At 48.3% G+C, this 19,979-nt stretch overlaps 1 protein-coding gene across 4 annotated transcripts in view; it reads left to right on the top strand.

Annotated features, from left to right (window-relative positions):
• The first annotated feature begins 11,251 nt into the window (after window positions 1-11,251).
• SH3PXD2A (SH3 and PX domains 2A) overlaps window positions 11,252-19,979 on the top strand; it is a 237,339-nt gene continuing 228,611 nt past the window's right edge. The window contains exon 1 of one of the 4 annotated variants that reach the window (XM_087432546.1): window positions 11,252-11,749. In XM_087432546.1, coding sequence (XP_087288672.1) covers window positions 11,678-11,749 — 72 coding nt within the window. In that variant the 5' untranslated portion in view covers window positions 11,252-11,677. The remainder of the gene's footprint in view (window positions 11,750-19,979) is intronic. The other 3 variants (XM_087432544.1, XM_087432545.1, XM_087432543.1) reach the window with 3 other exon arrangements.

Genomic DNA, 19,979 nt, shown 5'->3' with positions numbered 1-19,979 from the left:
CCAGGGTTAAATCGTCATTATATGATACACACATCCAGCATTAGCTATTATCAAGAAGACAGCATCTTAAAATACATTGTATATGTCATCTCAATGGTGCTGAGGCGTAGTCTTCACACTGAGGACTTTTCAGACATCTTAGGGTTAATGTAATAAGATGGGCAGTGAGATCCAAAATTTACCTTTTACTGTTCAGGCCAGAGCAAGATGCTAGTATGACCATTTCAATTGAGAAAAGAAATTACCACAAGAAATTACTCTCTATCTGGTTAAAGAAAACCTGTTATTAGCTAAATACTTCTTTTATTTAAATGGATTCAATTTAACTTGAATGCTGCAGCTGGTGCTTTTACAAACCTGAGCGAGCTGACACTGCTTTGCAGTACTGAGATTTTATTCTATTAACAACTTAAGAAAGTGTTAGCAACAAAATCAAAATCAAGTCACAGCTCCATATTAAAAAATAATTCTGATTTGAAATTTTGCAAGATATCTGACACCTTAAGACTCTAAGATATCAGATTTTTTAAATGGCATCGTTGAACGTCTTATAAGATTAAAAAGTATATCTGAAAAGTATTTTTTGGTGAACAGTGAAGCTAAAAACTAGCAGAGGAACCCTTCATTGACCTTGAAATGGAATTAATTTAAGAATTTGAGCAGTCATAGGTGTTATTAGTAGTATAACTTTGAAACAGAAAATTCTTATTTTTTTTTTAATTTTATTTATTTATTTATTTTTCCCTCAAAGCCCCAGTAGATAGCTGTATGTCACAGCTGCACATCCTTCTAGTTGCTGTATGTGGGACGCGGCCTCAGCATGGCCGGAGAAGCGGTGCGTCGGTGCGCGCCCGGGATCCGAACCCGGGCCGCCAGCAGCGGAGCGCGCAGACTTAACCACTAAGCCACGGGGCCAGCCCAGAAACAGAAAATTCTTATTGCTCTTCTTTTAAGCTTCTGGATCAGTTTCATTGAAGAGTGTCAGAATACTGCAAGACAAATTGCTTCAAGACTATCATATTTGTGAGGACTGTCTTCATGAGAATCAAGACTTGATGCTGTGCAACAATAATGAAATATAGAAATAGATTGCTGACACTGATATAAAACTGGAACTGACATCCATAACCACAAAATTCTGGTTTCTATGCTTATCAAAGCACATTCGTTGTTCCCACTGATTAATTTTACATTTTCATTTTCAATAAATTATTTAAAAATCATGAATATTTCAAGCATACCTCACAGTACAGAGAACAATATGAAAAATAAGTTCTCACCACCTAATTTTAACAAATATTAGCATTTTACCACATTCAATTACTTTTTAAAAGACGTATTACTACAATTACAGAATCTTCTGGTTCTCTTCTCTCACCAGAGGTAACCACTATCCTGAAGTTGGTGTGTATCCTTCCTGTCCATTTTAATACTTTAACCACAGACGTATATATCCCTAAACATATGTACATTATGTATAATATTGTTTTTTATTTTTAACATTTACATAAATGGTATACTGTTAATATCCTTCTGCAACTTGCATTGTTTTGACTCACCAGAATCTTATGGAGATTTATCTGGGCTGATTTGTTTAGTTTTATCACTCATTTTTTAATTTTTTATTGAGGTATGTCTTAGTCAATTCTGGTTACTATAGTAAGAATATTGTAGACTGGGTGGTGTAAACAACAGACATTTATTTCTCACAGTTCTGGAGGCTGGTAAGTCCGAGATCAGGGTGCCAGCATGGATGGGTTCTGGTGAGGGCCCTCTTCCTCATTTCTTTACATGGTGGGGTGGAGAGAAAATATGATTTCTTGTGTCTCTTCTTATAAGGGCACTAATCCCATCGTGAGGATCCACCCTCATGACCCAATTACCTCCAAAAGACTCCATCTCCAATACCATCACATTGGGGATTAGGATTTCAACAAATGAACTTTGGGAGACACAGACATTCAGTCCATAGCAAGGCATAACATACATACACTGAAGTGCACAACTGTAGTGCACAGCTGAAAACCTCCACCCAGATCAAGATGGAGACTGTTTCCAGCACACCACAGTTCTTTGTGCCCCCTCCCAGATCATCCTTCTCAGAGGCAACCACTAATATGACCTCTAGCACCATAAATTAATTTTGGCTGTTTTGAACTTTGTATAAATGAAATCATACAGTATGCGCCCTCTGAGTCTGTCTTTTTTTGCTCAACATTGTGTCTGTGAGCTTCAGCCAGTCTGTTTCATGTAGTAGTGGTTTGTTCTTTATCATTGGTGTCTAGTATTTTATTGTATGAATGGAACACCATTTACTGATCTACTCAGCATTGGTGGACATTAGGGTGGCTTTCAGTTTTGAGTTATTATGAATAATGCCACTATAAATATCTTTTGTATAGTTTTTTGGTGGACATAGGCACTAATTTCTCTTGGATCTATACCTAGGAGTGAAATTGCGGGGTCACAGTAAAGGCATACTATACAGAGTTGAGTAGTTGCAACAGAGATCAAAGGGCCCAAAAAGTTGAAAATATTTACTATCATAATTCATTTAACAAACATTTAGTGAAAACTTGTTATGTGTCAGACATTGTTCTCAGCACAGGGGTGTGTCATGGTGAGAAAATAGACCAACATCCCTATGTTTATAGAGCTGGCATTCTTATGTTTTAGTAATATCATGAATTAGTAGTCAGACATTATCTACATGGTTTCTTGACTATCCATTGGTGAGATTTTTCTATTTTGTTTCTAAACATCTGAGCAGTGGCGACCCCTCATGTGTTAAGCAGGGTAGATAAATGGCTAAGAGTTTTGGCCTGGAAGAGTGGGATTTCCCGAGGATCTCCTGGCACAAATGGTCCAGTTCCTACTACAATAAACAGCATCCTCAAGTGGGAATTCAAAATCCCTCGTCACTGGCACCTCCCATCTCCATGGAGTGTTCTTGCAGTGTGCCCATGCAGGATGCTGTGTGCTTGTAGACTGGGCTGGGCCTGCCCTGACCCTGCCAGCAGACAGCCCTGTAGGTCAGCAGTAGTCACCCCCAGCTGCAAGGTGAATATGCAGTAATGCACGGCCTCGTGCTAGTTCCTCGGAAAGAATGATTTGTGGTTTTTTTTTGTGATGAAGATCGGCCCTGAGCTAACTTCAGATGCCAATCTTCCTCTTCTTGCTGAGGAATATTGGCCCTGGGCTAACATCCATGCCCATCTTCCTCTACTTTATATGGGATGCTGCTACAGCATGGCTTGACAAGTGGTGCGTTGGTGTGTGCCCGGGATCCGAACCTGCGAACCCCAGGCCGCCGATGCAGAGCACAGGCACTTAACCGCTATGCCACCAGGCCGGCCCCAAGAATGATTTGTTTTTAACTAAGTTCAAAACTTTTAATATGCCTCCCAAGAAGTGAACTATTCAGAAAACTTCCTCTTCTCCCCACCCCCAAAATTAAAGACAAAACAACAAGAACTCCAGAAAAATAGGAAACATCTGACCTCCATGAAAGTTAAAACAAACAAACAAACAAACAAACCTCTTAAAATCAAAATATCTTTTAACATGGCCACCCCGGTGGCATAGTGGTTAAGTTCGCGCACTCCACTTCGGCAGCCCAGGGTTTGCAGGTTCAGATCCCAGGCACAGACCTACACACCACTCATCAAGCCATGCTGTGGTGGCATCTCATATACAAAATAGAGGAAGACTGGGACAGATGTTAGTTCAGGGACTGTCTTCCTCACCAAAAAAAAATTAAATAAAAATAAAAATATCTTTTAAGAGTTTGAAGCTATATCCACATAAGTTACTTTTACTCGTAGCAAGCAGGTGAGTGACATTATCCAGGTATGAAAAACCATGAAATAAAAGATGACTCAGAAAATATTAGGGCCGGCCCTGTGGCTTGGTGGTTAAGTGCGCGCGCTGCGATGCTGGTGGCCCGGGTTCGGATCCCGGGTGCGCATCGAGACACCGCTTCTCCGTTCATCCTGAGGCCGAGTCCCACATACAGCAACTAGAAGGATGTGCAGCTACGACATACAACTATCCACTGGGGCTTTGGGGGGAAAAATAAAATAAATAAAAATCTTTTAAAAAAAAAAGAGGGCCGGCTCTGTGGCTTGGCGGTTAAGTGCTCGCGCTCTGATGCTGGCGACCCGGGTTCGATCCCGGGAGCGCCCCGAGGCACCACTTCTCCCTCCAACACGAGGCCGGGTCCCACGTACAGCAACTAGAAGGATGTGAACCTATGACATACAACTGTCTACTGGGGCTTTGGGGGGAAAAAACTGAATAAATAAAATCTTTAAAAAAAAAAAAAAAAAAAAAGAAAATATTGCTTTCAGTCCATGTAATAAATGCCTTACTTTGAATGTAGAGAAAGAAGTACACTTTTAAAAAGTTTCTCTCTTCCAGCCCTCATTAAATAAATGCCAAACAAATATTTAAAAAATAGAGATTGAAGGGGCCCAAAAGTCTTGGTTTTCCCTTACCTAATTCATTGTTTCCTCCACCTAGCCTGTGAGCTCCACAAAGGAGGACATTCTTGTTTGTGACTAAGTTCTCATTTGTGGAATAAGTACATGAGCATAGTGCTTACTCAGCATAATTCCTGGCACAACACAGTAGGGGCTTAATAAACCATTGCTGATATTGCTATTGTTGTTGTTACTTTTATTATTATATCATGGTCATTATTATAGCCAAAGAGAACTTTTGCTATTGACTAGATCAGCCTCATATATTACAGACTAAAAAAATGTAGAAAACTTGAGTAGCACCACCGTCTCCCAATTATGCAGGCCAAGAACCTACAATTGTTCTTAGCACCTCCGCTCCCTCATCCCTGACAAAGAGAGGCCACTCTACCTTCTACCGTTTCCTTCACTCCATCCCAGGACATCATCCTAGTCCCACCCATCATCATCTCTTGTCCTCCCTGGCAGAACTTCTGACTTTCCTCCTCACCCACCAGGCCCCTTCACCGAGGGACCATAGTGGTCCTTTCAAAATGCAAATTAAAGCGGCCAGACCCATGGCCAGTGGTTAAGTTCAGCATGCTCTGCTTTGCTGGCCCACGTTTGGTTCCTGGGCGCAGACCTACACCACTCGTCTATCAATGGCCATGCTGTGGCGGCGACCCACATACAAAACAGAGGAAGGTTGGAACGGATGTTAGCTCAGGGTGAATCTTCCTCAAGCAGAAAAGAGGAAGATTGGCAACAGATGTTAGCTCAGGGCGAATCTTCCTCAGCAAAAAAAAAAAAGCAAATTAAAAAAAAACACTTTACAGAAGGACATGTGCACTATAGAATTTTTAAAATTTTAAATACATTTTTAAAATTTAAAACTTTATATTCCCACCCCCAGGGATTGCCATCATTCATACTTTAGCACGTGTTTGCCCCACCCCTTGATAACATTTGTCATAATTATAGTTTCACATTTGTTTTTATGATTTTTAAAACAATGAGTATCTTCTCCAAAGGTGATAAATATCCCTGAGGACAAGGACCTTGTCTGGTTTGCCCAAAGTGTAGCCCCAGTTCCTAGCAGAGTGGGTGACACATGTTGGTAACTTAACACATATTCATTGAGTGAATAAATAAAGGAATGAAGTCCTTGAAAAAGTACACAATAATTTAGGTGTATTTTGGGGTGTGTGGGCCACTCATATCAGCCCTCTTTCTTAGAATTAATTCCCCAACCCAATGGGTTGATTCATGATAGTCACCTTGGTACTAATGACTCCGCCTCATAATAATTGATTGAGTCAAGGTGGACATGTGACCAGAGCTGAGCCAATCAGATTGTTTTTCCTGGGAACTGGGATCTGGACTCCAGAGGCAGCCAATGAGTCTCAGATGTGTCTGGAATTGAGGGACTGGTAGACACTTGGGTGGTGGGGGACTCCTGCTACGTGGGTGAAGAAACAGAAAAACAGTCTGCAGATGGAGAAGAATAAAACAGACACAGTGCTAAGCAGAGATAAGAGATGGAGAAAATTATCACGTTCTCAAAGGTTTGCTACTTCCTGGTTCTCCTCTGAGAAGCCCAGATGTCTGTGGTAATGAGACACCACTGCATATTGGAAATAAAGCCCTCTCCTTTTTTCAGCTGGCTCAGCTCAATTTCTAGTACCTGTAAAGCAGAGTCTTAACTAAGACATGCACTATTCATATATTAGGTGGTAAAATTAATCAAAGTGATCACAGTAATCTGCCTGGGGCAACACCTTGTTGATGACACTCCAAATCCCAGCCTGATTCACTGAGGCAGGAAAAGCCAGCCTACTAAGGCTTCCTCTGCCTGCTCTAGCCTGTTGGGTAAGAAATGAACCAACTATGGAGGTACTTTCTGCTCAAGACAGAGAGGGCAGGATGTGAGCTGGAGCCAGACTTGACTTTGAGAGTCTTGAATCTTTCACCTGAAATAGACATATGGATTCAAACAGATGAGGAACAGTAATTTCTATGACATTTCTGAATAGAGAACTGGAAAAAAAAGGGGGGGGGGCGTCAAACCAAAACCAGACTCATATTTTGGATTATTTGTGGCTTCAGGCTATTTAAAGAAACTGGCTTTGAATTCCCCAAGGGATTTTTTTTTTTTGTTAATGTTCTTTTTGTCATCCAATGGCCAACTCAGGGTTTGCTGGCTTCTGGAAAACCCAGGGGATTTTGAAAAAGAAAATCTGTGGTGGCTTATGGTTAAATGGAACTATACAGACTAATCTTATACCAAGATGATGCTGGTAACCCCCTACAAGGCAGGAATACTTGAGGGCATGTTCAGTAGTTGAGATAGATGTATGAAACCATCCACACTCTCATCTCTGAGGGTCTTAACACACAATGTGCTAGTTTGGGGACCAGATGTGTGGTCAGTGTTAGGGATGCAGCCTGGAGTTACGGAATAATATTTTTTCTTCTGTTAATCTAATTTATCCTTGGCCTCTTTGGCCATGCCAGTTACCAGATTTCCCTCTGGTACTCCAGGGGCATGGTCATGTGCTAAGGCTGGAACTTGAAGTGGTTCGATCAAAAAATTCTGCTACCTAAGGACCGTCATCAGAGTCAAGGCTAAGACAGGAGGCTGAGAGATGGGAGGCACCAGGTAAAGAAGCCCGTTGAGATTTTGCTGATGAACTTACTGTGTTGGGAGTCAGACAGAGGCGGTTTCCACTACCTGGTGGTTTGGCAAGCAGGAGGAGTCTGTTATTATGGCTGCAATTAGTGAACAGTGGGGCTCAGCAGACAGGGCAGTGCTGGTGCCTCCTGCTGGTCTCATTCCCAGCAACCAAAGAGAGGAGAAGTCTGGCCACCAATTTACTTCCCTTTGGAGAAAATGGAAGTTGGCCTTGCTGTCTACTCCAAATTCAGGTGGAACCATCCTCAAGACACTCTGCAAACATAATTCTATTAAGCCTGATTTGAAAGAGAGAGAGAGAGAAATAGAAGGAGAAGAAGAAAGAGAGAAGCATGAGTGCCCTGGACTGCTTATAGTCTATAAATTGGCAGGTTATTTGTGCCAGGCCCTCCTGCTTGTCCCTGCCAGAGGACAGCCAGGGACTGAAAGGGACACAGTGGGCCAGCTGCTGGAGGTAAAGGTGCTAAAATCACTTTGGCCAGGAGAGGGCCCCAAATTTCACTCCAATTTGCACATCTCTGGGTAATAGTCCAGTTAGACCTCACTTTACATAATAGTTATCCACCATCCTAGGGCATGGAAGGAACCAGAAAGATCACCAGAGACCCAGAGATGGGAAGTGACTTCAAGGTCACAAGGCTGGGTTGTGGTTGGGCAGGACGAGAACCCAGGCTGGGTAAGTCCTGCACCGGAACTAAGTTCAACTCTTCTTAAGCGTCACTGTCATCAGCAGCACCTACAAATATCTGTTGAGATCCCACTAATTTAAAAAGACAGCCATTTATTGAGTGCCTGGCCTGTGTAAAGCCCTGTGCTGGGTGGGGTGTGTGTGCCAGGTGGCCGAGGTGCTGAGTGGGGGTCAGGAGAGAAAGGTGATGCCAGTGTCTAAGTTCATAGTCCTCGAGACCATCGTGGGCTTCTTACTGGTTTAGAAGGCACAACCTAAGCGAAGAGTATGTTGAGCAGAAGGGAATGCCTGAAGCCCTTGGGAAGGAAATCTACGTGAGGTTGAAATGTACCCGGGGAAGAAAGGAGAGCCTGTGCCATTTTATACTTAAAGCCTCTTGGGTATACGGCTTCCAGAGGGAAAAGAGATTTTTTCCCACAGGTATAAATAACTTCTGCCCAATTAATCCCCAGAGATCTCAGCACCATGGGCTTGGGGTCGGGGCTGATGCTCAGTTGCTCCCTCCAACTGAAGTAATTCAAGAGCACTTGGAAGTTGGGAGTACTCAAGTTGTGCTTCAAGACCCTGAATTTAAGAGATGTCAGGTTGTCCAGGGTTTCTTAGGCTGGAAGAAGGCCATCACCTTGCAGGTGAGCACCGAGTCACTAGGATAGCAAGGGAGCATGGAAGCCTTCCTCTCTCCTCCAGATCTCTATGCTTAGGGTCATGTTCAGTGTGGATCCCAGTCCAGAAGAAGGAAGGTGAGCGGGAAACCACTGATGCCTCTTAGGTGAGCCAACTGTTCTGACTCACAAAGGGACCCAGGGCAAGCCAATCCTCCTCCTCTTCTTTCCCTCCAACAGCTGAACACCAGCTCCTCTCACCAGGGGCTTCTCAGGCTCAATCAGCTCTTCCAGAATGCCTTGTGGCCCACAGAGGAAGAGTGGCTGGGTGCCATTATGAATCCCTTTACCATGAACCCACAGGCTGTCTTGATTCATTCCAGGTCCTCCCAGGTTCCCACAGCCCAGCCTTCCCTGGAGGGGAGCTCGGTGCTGAGGGCCTGCCCCAGGTTCCCGTGCACCCCCCACCCCATGGGGAACAGGCCTTGCTTAGGGCATGGTGCCTTGTTTCCTCCTTTCCCATCACTGAGCATCATTGCCAGGTCACCTTCTCCCAAGACGCCTGCTCCAGCATCTACAATGGTTTTCTATCATCTCTCTGATAGAGAAGCCCTGTGCCTAGTGTCAAGATCCCTCACAATCTGGACCACCCACACTCATCCTTCTCCTTATTTCCTTCTCCTGTGCCTCACCCCCTTCCCTGACTCTTCCCCCAGTGGATGCTGTCCTCCTGGTCCTCTGCCTGTCCCCAGCTTGTTCAGGCTTCAGGTTGCATGTATTACTTCTCCTCACTCCACCTTTTCTTCTCCCCTGATCATTCATTCAATGGATTCTTGTAGCGTGACTACTACTGTGTATAAGGTGCCGTTCTTGGCTAGATGAGGGGCGCAGAGAAGTACAAGATAACTTACAGCCAGTCCTTGTGCACCAGGTGCTTTCAGAGGAAATGAGGTGTGGTCTGGACAAATACATACATGTCAAAGCAGCTCAGGGCAAGCGCTGCTGGCTCAGAGGGGTTCAGAGGAGGCCGAGTATTCCAGGGTGCTCCAAACTCTGCCCATCCTCTGAGGCCTAGCCCAGAGACAGCCTCCTCCATGAAGTTCTCCCTGATTACTCTGGGCCTCCATTTTCTGGAGTCCTAATGCACATTTTATTAGATGCAGTCTTAATGGTATCCCCATTTCTCAACTAGAGTGTCTGCTCTTTGAGGGAAGAGACACACGTCTGTCTATTGGATTCAGTTTTCAGTTCCACAAACACTAACTGAATTCTCCCACTCTCTTCTGTCTCTTAATGCCTTGTAAAATGAGCATAGAATAGGTGCTTGATCGATCCTAAAATTCTAGAACTTTAGAGAAGAAATTTTAAAAAATATTTATTTTTAAATGTCAAAATCCATATATGCTAATTATGAAAAACAGAGAACTCAAAAATGTCTCCATGGAAATAACTACTGCAAAGAGTTTGGAATGTATATAGGAAGGAATCTTAAAGGACCATCTAGTTCAGCACCCACTTTTTACAAATGAGAACATTATGGTGAGCCTAATGCCTGTGCCATTAAGTGATTTGCTCAAGGTCAGATATTTAGGTAGTGGCATATTTTGCTCTTCTAGCATCCTTCCCTAAGAAGGTTGGAGGAATAGTGGGATACTCTGTACCAAGCAAATGTGTGAATAAAGTCTTCGATTGGTACAAGGGTTCTGACACTGCAGAGAAGAAAATATGAATACAATAAAGTCATAAAGCTCTTCGCCCCCATTTTAGATGTTTCACATTAGTCCACAGTTCACAAAGCTTTATTGTAACTGTGAAACAATAGGATTAGTTGTGAAAACACTGCCTTTTTAGAATAGAAAAAAATGTTGAATAGAGAGGGGGTGCTGGGTGGGGGATAGGGGTGTAAATTGAATTAAATAGTAATTGTGCTCCAAGTCCAAGGACTGACAAGTGGCTTGGAAATTCGGTTTTCCAGACCAGAGGGAGAGGTGGTGAGAAAGCCAGAGCCTGGGGCCAATGATGAGCTGGCCCCCAACCCACTGGATTTTCCCACCATTGTGTGCTCCCTTGCCTCCTCACCCCGCCTGGGGAAGGTCCCAGGGGAGCCCTGGGTTTAAGGCAGTGGTGTTAGGCCGTCTTGTAACCCCACTGGTAAATGATGTCACAGGTTAGTTACACAGGCCCAGATCGATGGACGACTCAGGCAGGGCATCGATCACATTTCCGGGGAGGATTCACCCTTTGTGACCCGCAGGGGGGCAGGTGGTTTATCAAAAGAGTCTCTGACTTGAAGGATTTAATGCTGGCCCCTTCTCCATTCCTGTCTCCTCCTCGGGGAGCCTGGGCACTAACAGCAGGGTAATAAACTACTTTTCATTAAAGAGATCTGGGGGACAGGAGTGGGAGGGGGACGCAAAGGTGGGGACAAAAAGGCACAAATCCGCTCCAAGACCGAAGGCCAGGGTGCGGACACACTGGGTTCACTTCTCCCCGCCCCCTCCTCCCTCCGGAGCCACCCTGAGTTTCTGTGCCCGACGAAGTAGCCCAGAGTCGCGCCAGGCCGCTGGCTGCGCTCTCGGCTCGGTGGGGGCGCGCCGGCCCGCCCCGGCCTCTCGGGCCAGGCTGCAGCCCCCTCCCCGCCGCCCCGCGCCCCTCCCCCGAGCTTGGAGCCCCTCCCCGCGCGCTTCCCCTCTCTCCCCTCCCTTCCCTTCCCTCCCCTTCCCTGCCTGCCCGGCCCTGCCTCCGCCTCCTGCGCCAACAGCCTCCGCCAGCGCCGAGCCCCCCGGAGCCGGAGCGCGGCGAAGGGGCGCTGTCGGCCCCTCCCCAGCGCGCTGACAGCAGGCTCCGGGGCCCCCGCCCCGTCCCCTCGCCGGCGGGACACACCCCCGCCCCTCCTCTGCTCCGCCAGTTCCCGCCGGACCCACCGGGCGGCGGAGAGAGCGGGCGGACGAGCCGGAGAGCGGCGGCGGCGGCGGCGGCGGCGGCGGCGGCGCGCGAGGGAAGGGGCGCGCGGCAGGCCCACGGGGAGCCGCCCGGGGCGCACGGAGCCCGCGTGCCCTGCGGCACCGTCCCTGCCCCGGGGCCGTACCTGTGGGCGCCGGGAGCCCAGGCAGCGGCGCGCCGGGCCAGGGTGGCGGGTGACCCCGGGGACCCGGGGAGCGGGAGAAGGAGCCGGAGCCCTACCGGGATGAGAAGGTGACGCCGCCGGGGGGCGCCACTCGCTTTGTGGGGGAAGATGCTCGCCTACTGCGTGCAAGATGCCACCGTGGTGGACGTGGAGAAGCGGAGGAACCCCTCCAAGCACTATGTGAGTACTGCCCCGACCGACCCCTGCGGGGGGCTGGCCAGGGACTCCCGGGAGGGACTCCGGGTGGCCCCTCGCCCCTCCCCGCTGTTAAGTCCTGGAGCTAAGTGCCCACAGGGCAGCCCTCGGCTGAGTTCCTTCACAGGGCTGTGATTTCCAAGGAAGCCTTTTCTGTCCGTCCTCTCTACTCCTCCAGCCCCCCCCCCCGCGCTCCCCCCCCCCCCGTTTTCTTTTTTTGGCACTGGAGTTGGCAAGTGGCTGCCCTTGTCTGTTACAGCGGTGAAGTCATCTGTCCGCCTGAGCTTTGATGGATGGTGGGGGGAGCATTCGTCAAACCCTTGCTGCGAAGCTCCGTTGGGAAAGAGCATCTTCTCGGCCCTCGCTGGGGGCTCGGGTCGCTCACGCTCACACAGACCGAGAAGCTTTCGGAGGCCTGCCCTGGAGAAGGAAGCTTCGCGCTCTCCTCCCACGTTTGCTCCGGTCTCTGCCTCCCTAGGCCTGGGTCTGGGGGCACAGGAAGGCCGCCGCACCCCCTGCCCCACCTCCACCCTCAGCCCTGAGCTTTGATTTCCTTCTTAAAGTCATTGTGTCCGTCGGTGTGAGGAGAATTGTGGCTTTTCCTTTTATCCCTCCTCTGGACGTGACCCTTAACCGGGTTCATTTCCTCTTAAGTGATGCTCCATCTCCAGACACGAGGAGGCAAATGTTTGCTGTGGTCTCCGAGGAACGGCTGACTGCCCCTCCCCCTTTCTTCCCCAAACTTAATGAGAAGGGGCTAAGGTTGACTGAGCCGAGCTCCCGAGTCTGTGTGACACGTTCCCCTTTCATCTCTGCCTGTCCTGTCTTCCCATCCTTCGCACCTTGGGAAGTAAACACAGTGTCCTTGATGCCTGAGGCCCGCCATCTGAGCGGCTTTGCTCCTGTACTTGAGATAGAAGAAACAGCTCGGCATCCAGAGCAGAAGGACAGCATCTTATTTGCAAATTAGGCACTTAAAGGAGCATTTAGAATGCTCAAAACATTAATTTTGGCAATTAAAACAGGCTGTTGGTTGCTGCCCTAGACTGCACATGATCTCTGAAATGCCTTTTATTTCCCTGTTGGAAGGGGACTGGGGTTCATGCTAATGTCAGCTGCAGGCTACTCTTTCTGTCTTTATCACCAATAGCTCTGAACTTTGGGTTTCTTTATAGTCGGGTAAATGGGCCTGGGCTCAGGCTGAGGAGGAGGTAAACCGAGGAGTCTGGTTCCTGACCAGAGAGGTGGGAGCCTATGGGAGAGTTGTTCCTTTTGTATTATCTGGCTCAGCAAGCATCTTCCCCTGCCGTTTCAAGAAAGCTCTTTTTGGAGGACTTGGTTCACCATGTCGTCATATTGCTCTGGGGACAGATGTCCATTTGTGCATCCCAGTGCCTATTATCAAGTCCACCTTCCTAACCTCTTTTCTCAGATGTTGCAGGCTAAGTTTCAGGGGTTCTCTTCTCTGGTCTTCAGTTAGAGTTGGCACTGCTTTCAACAGATGACACTCTCTGCTCTGAGAGCCAGGCAGGTGATTTCTTGGCTTTGGATTTTAGATGAAACATCAAATCTTAGCTCAGACCACTGATGTCCAAGATTAAAGATGTAGGACTTACTGGCAACAAGCCAGGGGTGTTGCTAAAGTGATTGGGGACCCACTGCAGGCAGTATGGCGAGGTGGTTAGCACTGGAGCTCTGAGTTAGAGGCTCTTGTTCAAAGCCTGGCTCAGCCACTAACTAGCTATGCAACTTTGGGCAAGTTAGTTAACCTCCACGGGCCTCAGTTTCCTTATTTTTAAAGTGAGGATAATAACAGTATCTACTTCATGGTTGTCTGGAGAATTAAATGAGATCATCCACACAAAGTTCTTAGGCCAGTTCCTGGCACACAACAAGCCCTCATTAAATGGTATCTTATTATTGGTGAGATTCTGACTAAGCAAGCACTTTTGAAAAGCAGCTATTAATGGTCTGGCAAAAAGGAAGAAAGATTTTGGGTTTTAAGATTGACAGTAACTTGTTCCATGTGAAAATACAAAAGAAGTCCTGTCCAGTTCCCTTGAAATGATCATTTCCTCTCTTTTTACGGACCAAGTGTTTCCCAGGACATCTCCGCTTCCCATGTAAGAATCGACAGTATGTTTGGGTCAGGGAGTGATGTCACTGAACAGATGGGGCCATGCAGAGCTGGGAACTGAGGTTGTGGAAGGCAGTTAAAGGAGAAAGTGTTATACGTTGTGGAATGGTGGAGCTGACAGGGACCTGAGGACTCCTCAGGCTCAGCCCCCCATTTGACAGATGAGGAAACTGAGAACCAGGTGGGGTAAGGGCACTTGCAACACAGCTAGTCACAGCACCTGGCTCTAACTGGCCTTTTGCCCCTAGCGTGGGATTTGTTCATCTAAGTCTAGTTGGGGTTGACTAGGAAGACAAATATCTGGTGGTAGCGAGAGGCTCCTACAGACTTGGGGCCTTAATGCATAGCAGAAGGAGAGGGGGCCCAACAATAGAAAGTGTTGGTGGGGCCGACAGGGGGAGGAGAAGCAGGTTGGGGCAGGCTTCCCTCTGAACCTTAGGAGCTCCTCCTCTCTTGGCCCTTGCATGGGGGACATCACACACCAGACTGGTAAGGCACTGATGTGGGTAGCTGGCAGGACACCCTGCGCCCAAGTCACGTATGTTCTGGAAGCCCTCTGCACTGGGGAAGCATGCATCCTTCCAACCTCTCCTCCACTGATGGTGAATTCTGAGTCTGTGGTTTGGCATATTGCAGAGCAGAGAGGTTTTATGGGATGCGCACGTTAGCTTTAGCTAGCTGATGAGAGGCCTGGGGCCCAAGCGGGAGGGGCTCTGCTGGCTCCAGAGTGCTGGAAACACACTGCAAAGGTTCTCTCAGGGCATCCAGCAAACAGCGTGCTCTTTGCCTTGGTGAGGGGGAGCTGCCTAGACACCGAGGGGCTTGTGCTTTTGGTCCGTTACGAAAGGCAGGCAAGTGGCCTCCATCATTTAGATGGTGCTCTCAGCCCTTAGCTTCCTGCGTCTCTGCCAAGCCCCTGCCTGGGGTGGGATTAGAGGAGGGTGGGCAGCTGCTGCATAGGCCAGGCTCCCTGGCATGGAGTTGAGCTCCTCTGTTAGCTTTTATGAGCTGCCACTGGGAGACCTTAGGTAAACTGGCTTTGGCCTCAGACCACTTGTGTTCAAAGTGGTCCTGATGATGCTGGATGCAAACTGCAGATACCTTCATTTGAAAGTTTTCCGTTTTCAGTGCATGTCAAGTCATCTGGTGGTAGAGAGAAGCTTGTTTATCTAAAACAAACAAGAAATTAGGCATTGTGCTTTCACAGTTGTTTCCTTTCCTGATTGTTTATTTTAGACAAATACCAGTCATGAATACTCTGATCCTCTACAGGATTCTTTAGCCAGAGCAGATAATAGCCACATTAGCATTTACCATCAATGATGCCAAATGCTTAACATGCATGATTTCATGTGAATCCTACAGCTCATTGCATGTACCCTAACATGGGGTGGGTTCTTTGATTCCTTTATACAGATGGCTTGACTGAGGCTTGGAGAAGTTAGAGATTGCTTAGGGTCTCCCAGTTAGTACAAGGCAGATCTGGGTAAACTCAGGTTAGTTTACCTCCGAAGGAGGAAATAAACCTAACATGGGGCCCTTCTTCTCAACTGGAGTCTGGCTGGGGAGACCAGCCTCAGGCCTGCACGACAGTGAGAGAGCAAAGCAGAATGTATCTGAGGATGGCCTCACTGTGCCACGGAGGTGAGTGAGTGACGGGCAATGGAGGGAGGTCACGGTGAAGCAGGAGGAGTGGAGCCAATCAAGCATGATATCTGGTCCCCAGTGATGCTTGCGGTGATAAATTAAGGACTGACTCTGTGGAAATAATACATTCTCCCTTGTGTTTAGATCATCATAGATTTTGGTCTTGGTCCTGGGAGGTACATTTTTAGGAATTGGCCCCAGACCCATTCATTTCTCTGCCCTTCATTGTTTCTCTAAGCCTTTCGATTGTGGATCCAGCCCCAGGGGAGGAAGGCTGTGCAGCTGCAGCATGGTCACAGTCTTCTCAGCACCAGTTCTCTTATGGAATGAGTGGCGCTGGGCAGATCAGGGTTTGAATCCCTCCTCTGGCTATTCCTAGCTGTGCAACCTTGGGCCAGCCACTCTGGACCTCAGTTTCCTCACCTGTAACCTTACAGGGCTTTTGGGAAATTGACCTGAGATAATTTTGGGTAAGGCTTCTACTTAGTACCGGCCCCCATCATGAGCACTCAACATACACTAGTTTCCATCTGGTGTTCCTGATCACCAAAACACTGAAGTACATTTAGGACCTGATAGGTGAAGCTGAGAGAAAAGGAAAGGCTGGGGCAAAAAAGGAAGACCCAGCTGTTCACAGCCTGATGGGAAATTGGGCTCCATGCCCCCTGGAAAACACCCAATATACAAGAGAAACAGATAAACAAGGAGCAGCTGTTCAGACCTGGAGGGCTTCCTGGAGCTGATCTAGTAATGGCTTCCTGGTAAGTTGGGAAGGAGAAGGGAAGGAACATGGGTTGCGGGAGAAGAGTAGAGAGGTGCTCCAGGGAAGGGCAAGGCCGAATAGGATCCTAGCCCCAAGGCTAGCAACACACATAGGTTAGCACTCTTGCCTGCTTTCTCTCTCTGTCTGTCTCTCTGTCACACACACACACCATGAGAATAGTTTCTTCTTCTCCGAGGAGGGAAGTGATCTAGGGGTGATTCAGAGGTCTGACAAGGCTCCCTGCTCATGGAACAACCAACCACATCCTTCAAGGCCGTTGGAACGGGGACCATAACCAGCCATTTATCATGGTCCATTTTCGAGCTGAGTGAGGGTTTTTTGGGGGCAAATCAGGATTGGAATCACCATGTGTGGTGGAAGGCGGAGGGGAAGGGAAGGGAAAAATCAACCTATTTGATGTCGTAGGAGACTGGTTCCAGCTCCAGAAATATAAGCATCAGCTGCTGCATTTTCCAGAGAGAGATTCCGGGGCCAGCATGAGTTAATGGCCAGTGGAGCCTCTGAATTAGAGGAGTGTTGTTAGGACTTCTGACTTCGGGTTTGCACAGCAGTCTCCTGGAAATTGCCTTCTAATTTCGTCAGCCTGAGTCACTGACCAGACTATTTCTTGGCCAGAAAAAGTCTAACAGGCAACTCTGTTCTTTTTTGCCTCTCAATTAAACAAAATAAAACAAATAATAGCGTTCTGCGTACGGTAGTCACACTTACTCCTCTTGAGTTCTGAGAATCCAGGAAGGGGATAATGGGTTAGGACAGGGATCCAGGGGACAGGAAGGACAAGGGGCGTGTATGGGAAATGAGGTGGAGATTCTGGCTTTCGAAATAGATTCGGAGCCCGGGCCAGAGGTGTTCTCTGCCATGGCAATTGCCAAAAATAATGGAAGCGTCCAGTAGGGTGATCAGCATTTCAAAAGGCAGATTCCCAGAGCTGTATGTGACTTCTCACCGGGCCGGCTGCTGCTCCCTGTAGCGGAGTCAGTCACGGGAAGGCAGGTGAATGGAGAGGTCAGGGCCCTGGACGTGAGGACACGAGGGCGGGAGGGCCAGCTGCAGGAAGGTCCCTCTCGTGCCCCCGAGTAACCCCCAGGCAAGTCACCACATCAGCAGCAGGTGCTAAGCAGAGTCCAGCAAGGATGTCAAGATGCACAGTAAGGAGAGAAGGGGAAGAACCAATATATGAGTCCCTACTGTGTGCCAGGCAGTGCAGAAGATACCTTTTAGAGGAGTTTTTTTTGAGCTTCATAACAACCACGTGAGATAGGTAGGTGTTTTTATCCCCACTTTACAGATGTGGAAATTGAGGCTCAGAGAGTTTATGTGACTCGCAGAGTAATTCAGTGGCAAGGCAAGGATTCTTGCCCTGTTCTCTGCTAGCCAGGTCTGTGAGCTTGTCACTTTCTTCCCCATTAGAGCTGGGTCGGTGAGAGAGGGCCATGGAAATGGCCAAGGAGTCCAGGCAGCGCCTCCTGAGAGGTTGAAGCGTGCATCTGGAAGGCTGTGTTGTGGAGAAAATGTGGGCTCTGGTATCCCTGGGCTGGATTCCTCTCTCTGCTACTTGCTACGTTGGGACCCAATGCAAGTTACTTACATCTCTGTGCCTCAGTTTCCTCATCTGTAAAAAACAAAAATGTAGGGAAAATAGGACCTAGCTCATGGGGTTGTGGTGAAGATTAGATGAGTTAATAAGTGTAAAGAGCTTAGAACAGTACCTGGCATGTATTAAGTACAACATAGGTATTTGCTGGAATGATTATTAAGTTCAGAAGAGGGAGCGCTCTCTGTGAACTGGAGTTTTCAGGGAAGACTGGCTGGAGAAGGCAGCTTTCATGACGCACCTTAAGGAGGCTTTAGGATTTGGATGGGAAAGAGGTTTTAGGTGGGAGAAAGAGGGGAAGGACATTACCAAGAAAGGTGCTAGAGGTGGAAGGAACATGCAAGGAAAACATGGGCAAAACCCACGTAGGGGAGAAGGAGGAGGAGAAAGGTCGGGGAGCTTTCTGAGAGCCTCCAATGCCAGCTGAGGAATTCAGAGATTATTGTGTAGACACCTCTGAACTTTCCTTTTCTCCCAAGGATTGTGGGGGAAGGGTTGCTGACTGTCACCATGGGGTTCTTCTGGTGGGTTCCAGGGCTGGCTCTAGGGTTGTTCTTGCAGCTGTAGCTGGAACAGAGCTACGAGAGGACTAGAACTCTTTTTCTAGCTCTGTGCTGGGGACTCGAGTTGGCAGGCCGGAGCCCAGTCCCTCTCTGTTTACAGCTCTTACTCACAGGGGTCAGGCTGCCTCATAAAAGTTGATTGCACCCCGGAGGTCTTGGGGAGGGAGGGTGGAGGAGGAGGACAAGGGGGGACAGTAAGGAGTGAGCCTCTGGCTGCTTTGGGCCTCACCAGTGGGGGCCCTGGCTGGCAGGGTCTGAGGCAGCCGCGGTGTGTCACGATGGAGTAATTTCCATCCGTTACTCAGCACTGCCGCTGAAGCACCCCAGTGGCCAGAGAGAGGAAACCCCTATCCTTGTAGGGCCTGGGGGCTAGTACTCCCAGCTTGCTGGGAGCCCAGGATGTCTTTGGAGTCTCTGTTCCCCGAAATATTCCTGATGTTGCCTTCCGGTTCAATGACTCTCTGAACCTGTTTTAGTTTAGATACAATGTTTCAAACTACCTCTTCATTTATTTAACCCCCACCACCCTGCCAGATAATCCAGGAAGTCTGATTCTTTAGGGAAAATGTAATAATAAAAATAACAGCTAACGTTTCTGAATGCTTTCTCCATGCTGAGAGTTTTACACAGAAACTCTCAAAACAGCCCCCCGAAGTGTGTAGTTACTGCTGGCATCCACGTTGTACAGGCAGGTCGCTGAGGCCCAGAGAGCTACAATGAATTGTGAGACACCATGCAGCTAATAAGGTGCATGTGGAGAGGGGCCTGCTCTGACCCAGGCCTGCTGGCACCATAGCTGCCCTGTCCCCACACACCTCACAGCCCTTTAACCACGTTACACCTGGGGACACTGGGCCCCAAGGAGATTCCACCTGGCTGGTTGTCTTCTCAAGCCATGAGACCTTCCACGTGTCACCTTCCCCTAGTAGATCTCCATTTGCTCATCTAGAAAATGGGCTGATGGCTTCCTTTCTGGCCTGCCTTGCAGAGGGGAGGGTGGGTACGAAAGCTGCTTTGGAAAGTACTGGGCCCTGAGAAAACAGCTGTGTGAAGGGATCCCAGAACCCTCAATCTGGTTTCTTAATCACGTGGGGCAAGGGATGCTTTACAAAAAGGAGCTATTCCTGACCCCTGCCATGCTCCCTCCCCTGAGAAGCCTCATAGCCAGGGTTGACTCAGGATCACCTTAGGTCCTCAGTGAAGACAGCTTCAGCAAACCTCTGGGACCTACACTTTGCTTCTTTCCAAGCCTATCGTTTTTGTGAAAGGGCAGAGACAGAGCTATTTCCAGTCCCTTCTCTCCCTGCTGTTACCTGAGGGGAAGAAGTGACATCCAGCCGGTTGAGTTAGCAAAGGGGAAACAGCTGTGCTTTCTGCCTCTCCGCTGGGCGGCTTTCTCTGGCCCTTTGCTGTCATTTCCCTTTGGCTGGTGAGGAAGCCACCCTCCCCAAGGCTGGGCGGAGGCGCGGTGGGGTGGGGGCAGAATCCCT

The sequence above is a fragment of the Ceratotherium simum genome, chromosome 6 (genome assembly GCF_057802395.1).
Source record: "Ceratotherium simum simum isolate JZ-2026a chromosome 6, ASM5780239v1, whole genome shotgun sequence".
Lineage (NCBI taxonomy): Eukaryota > Metazoa > Chordata > Mammalia > Perissodactyla > Rhinocerotidae > Ceratotherium > Ceratotherium simum.
This window is presented reverse-complemented; position numbering and strand designations above follow the sequence as displayed.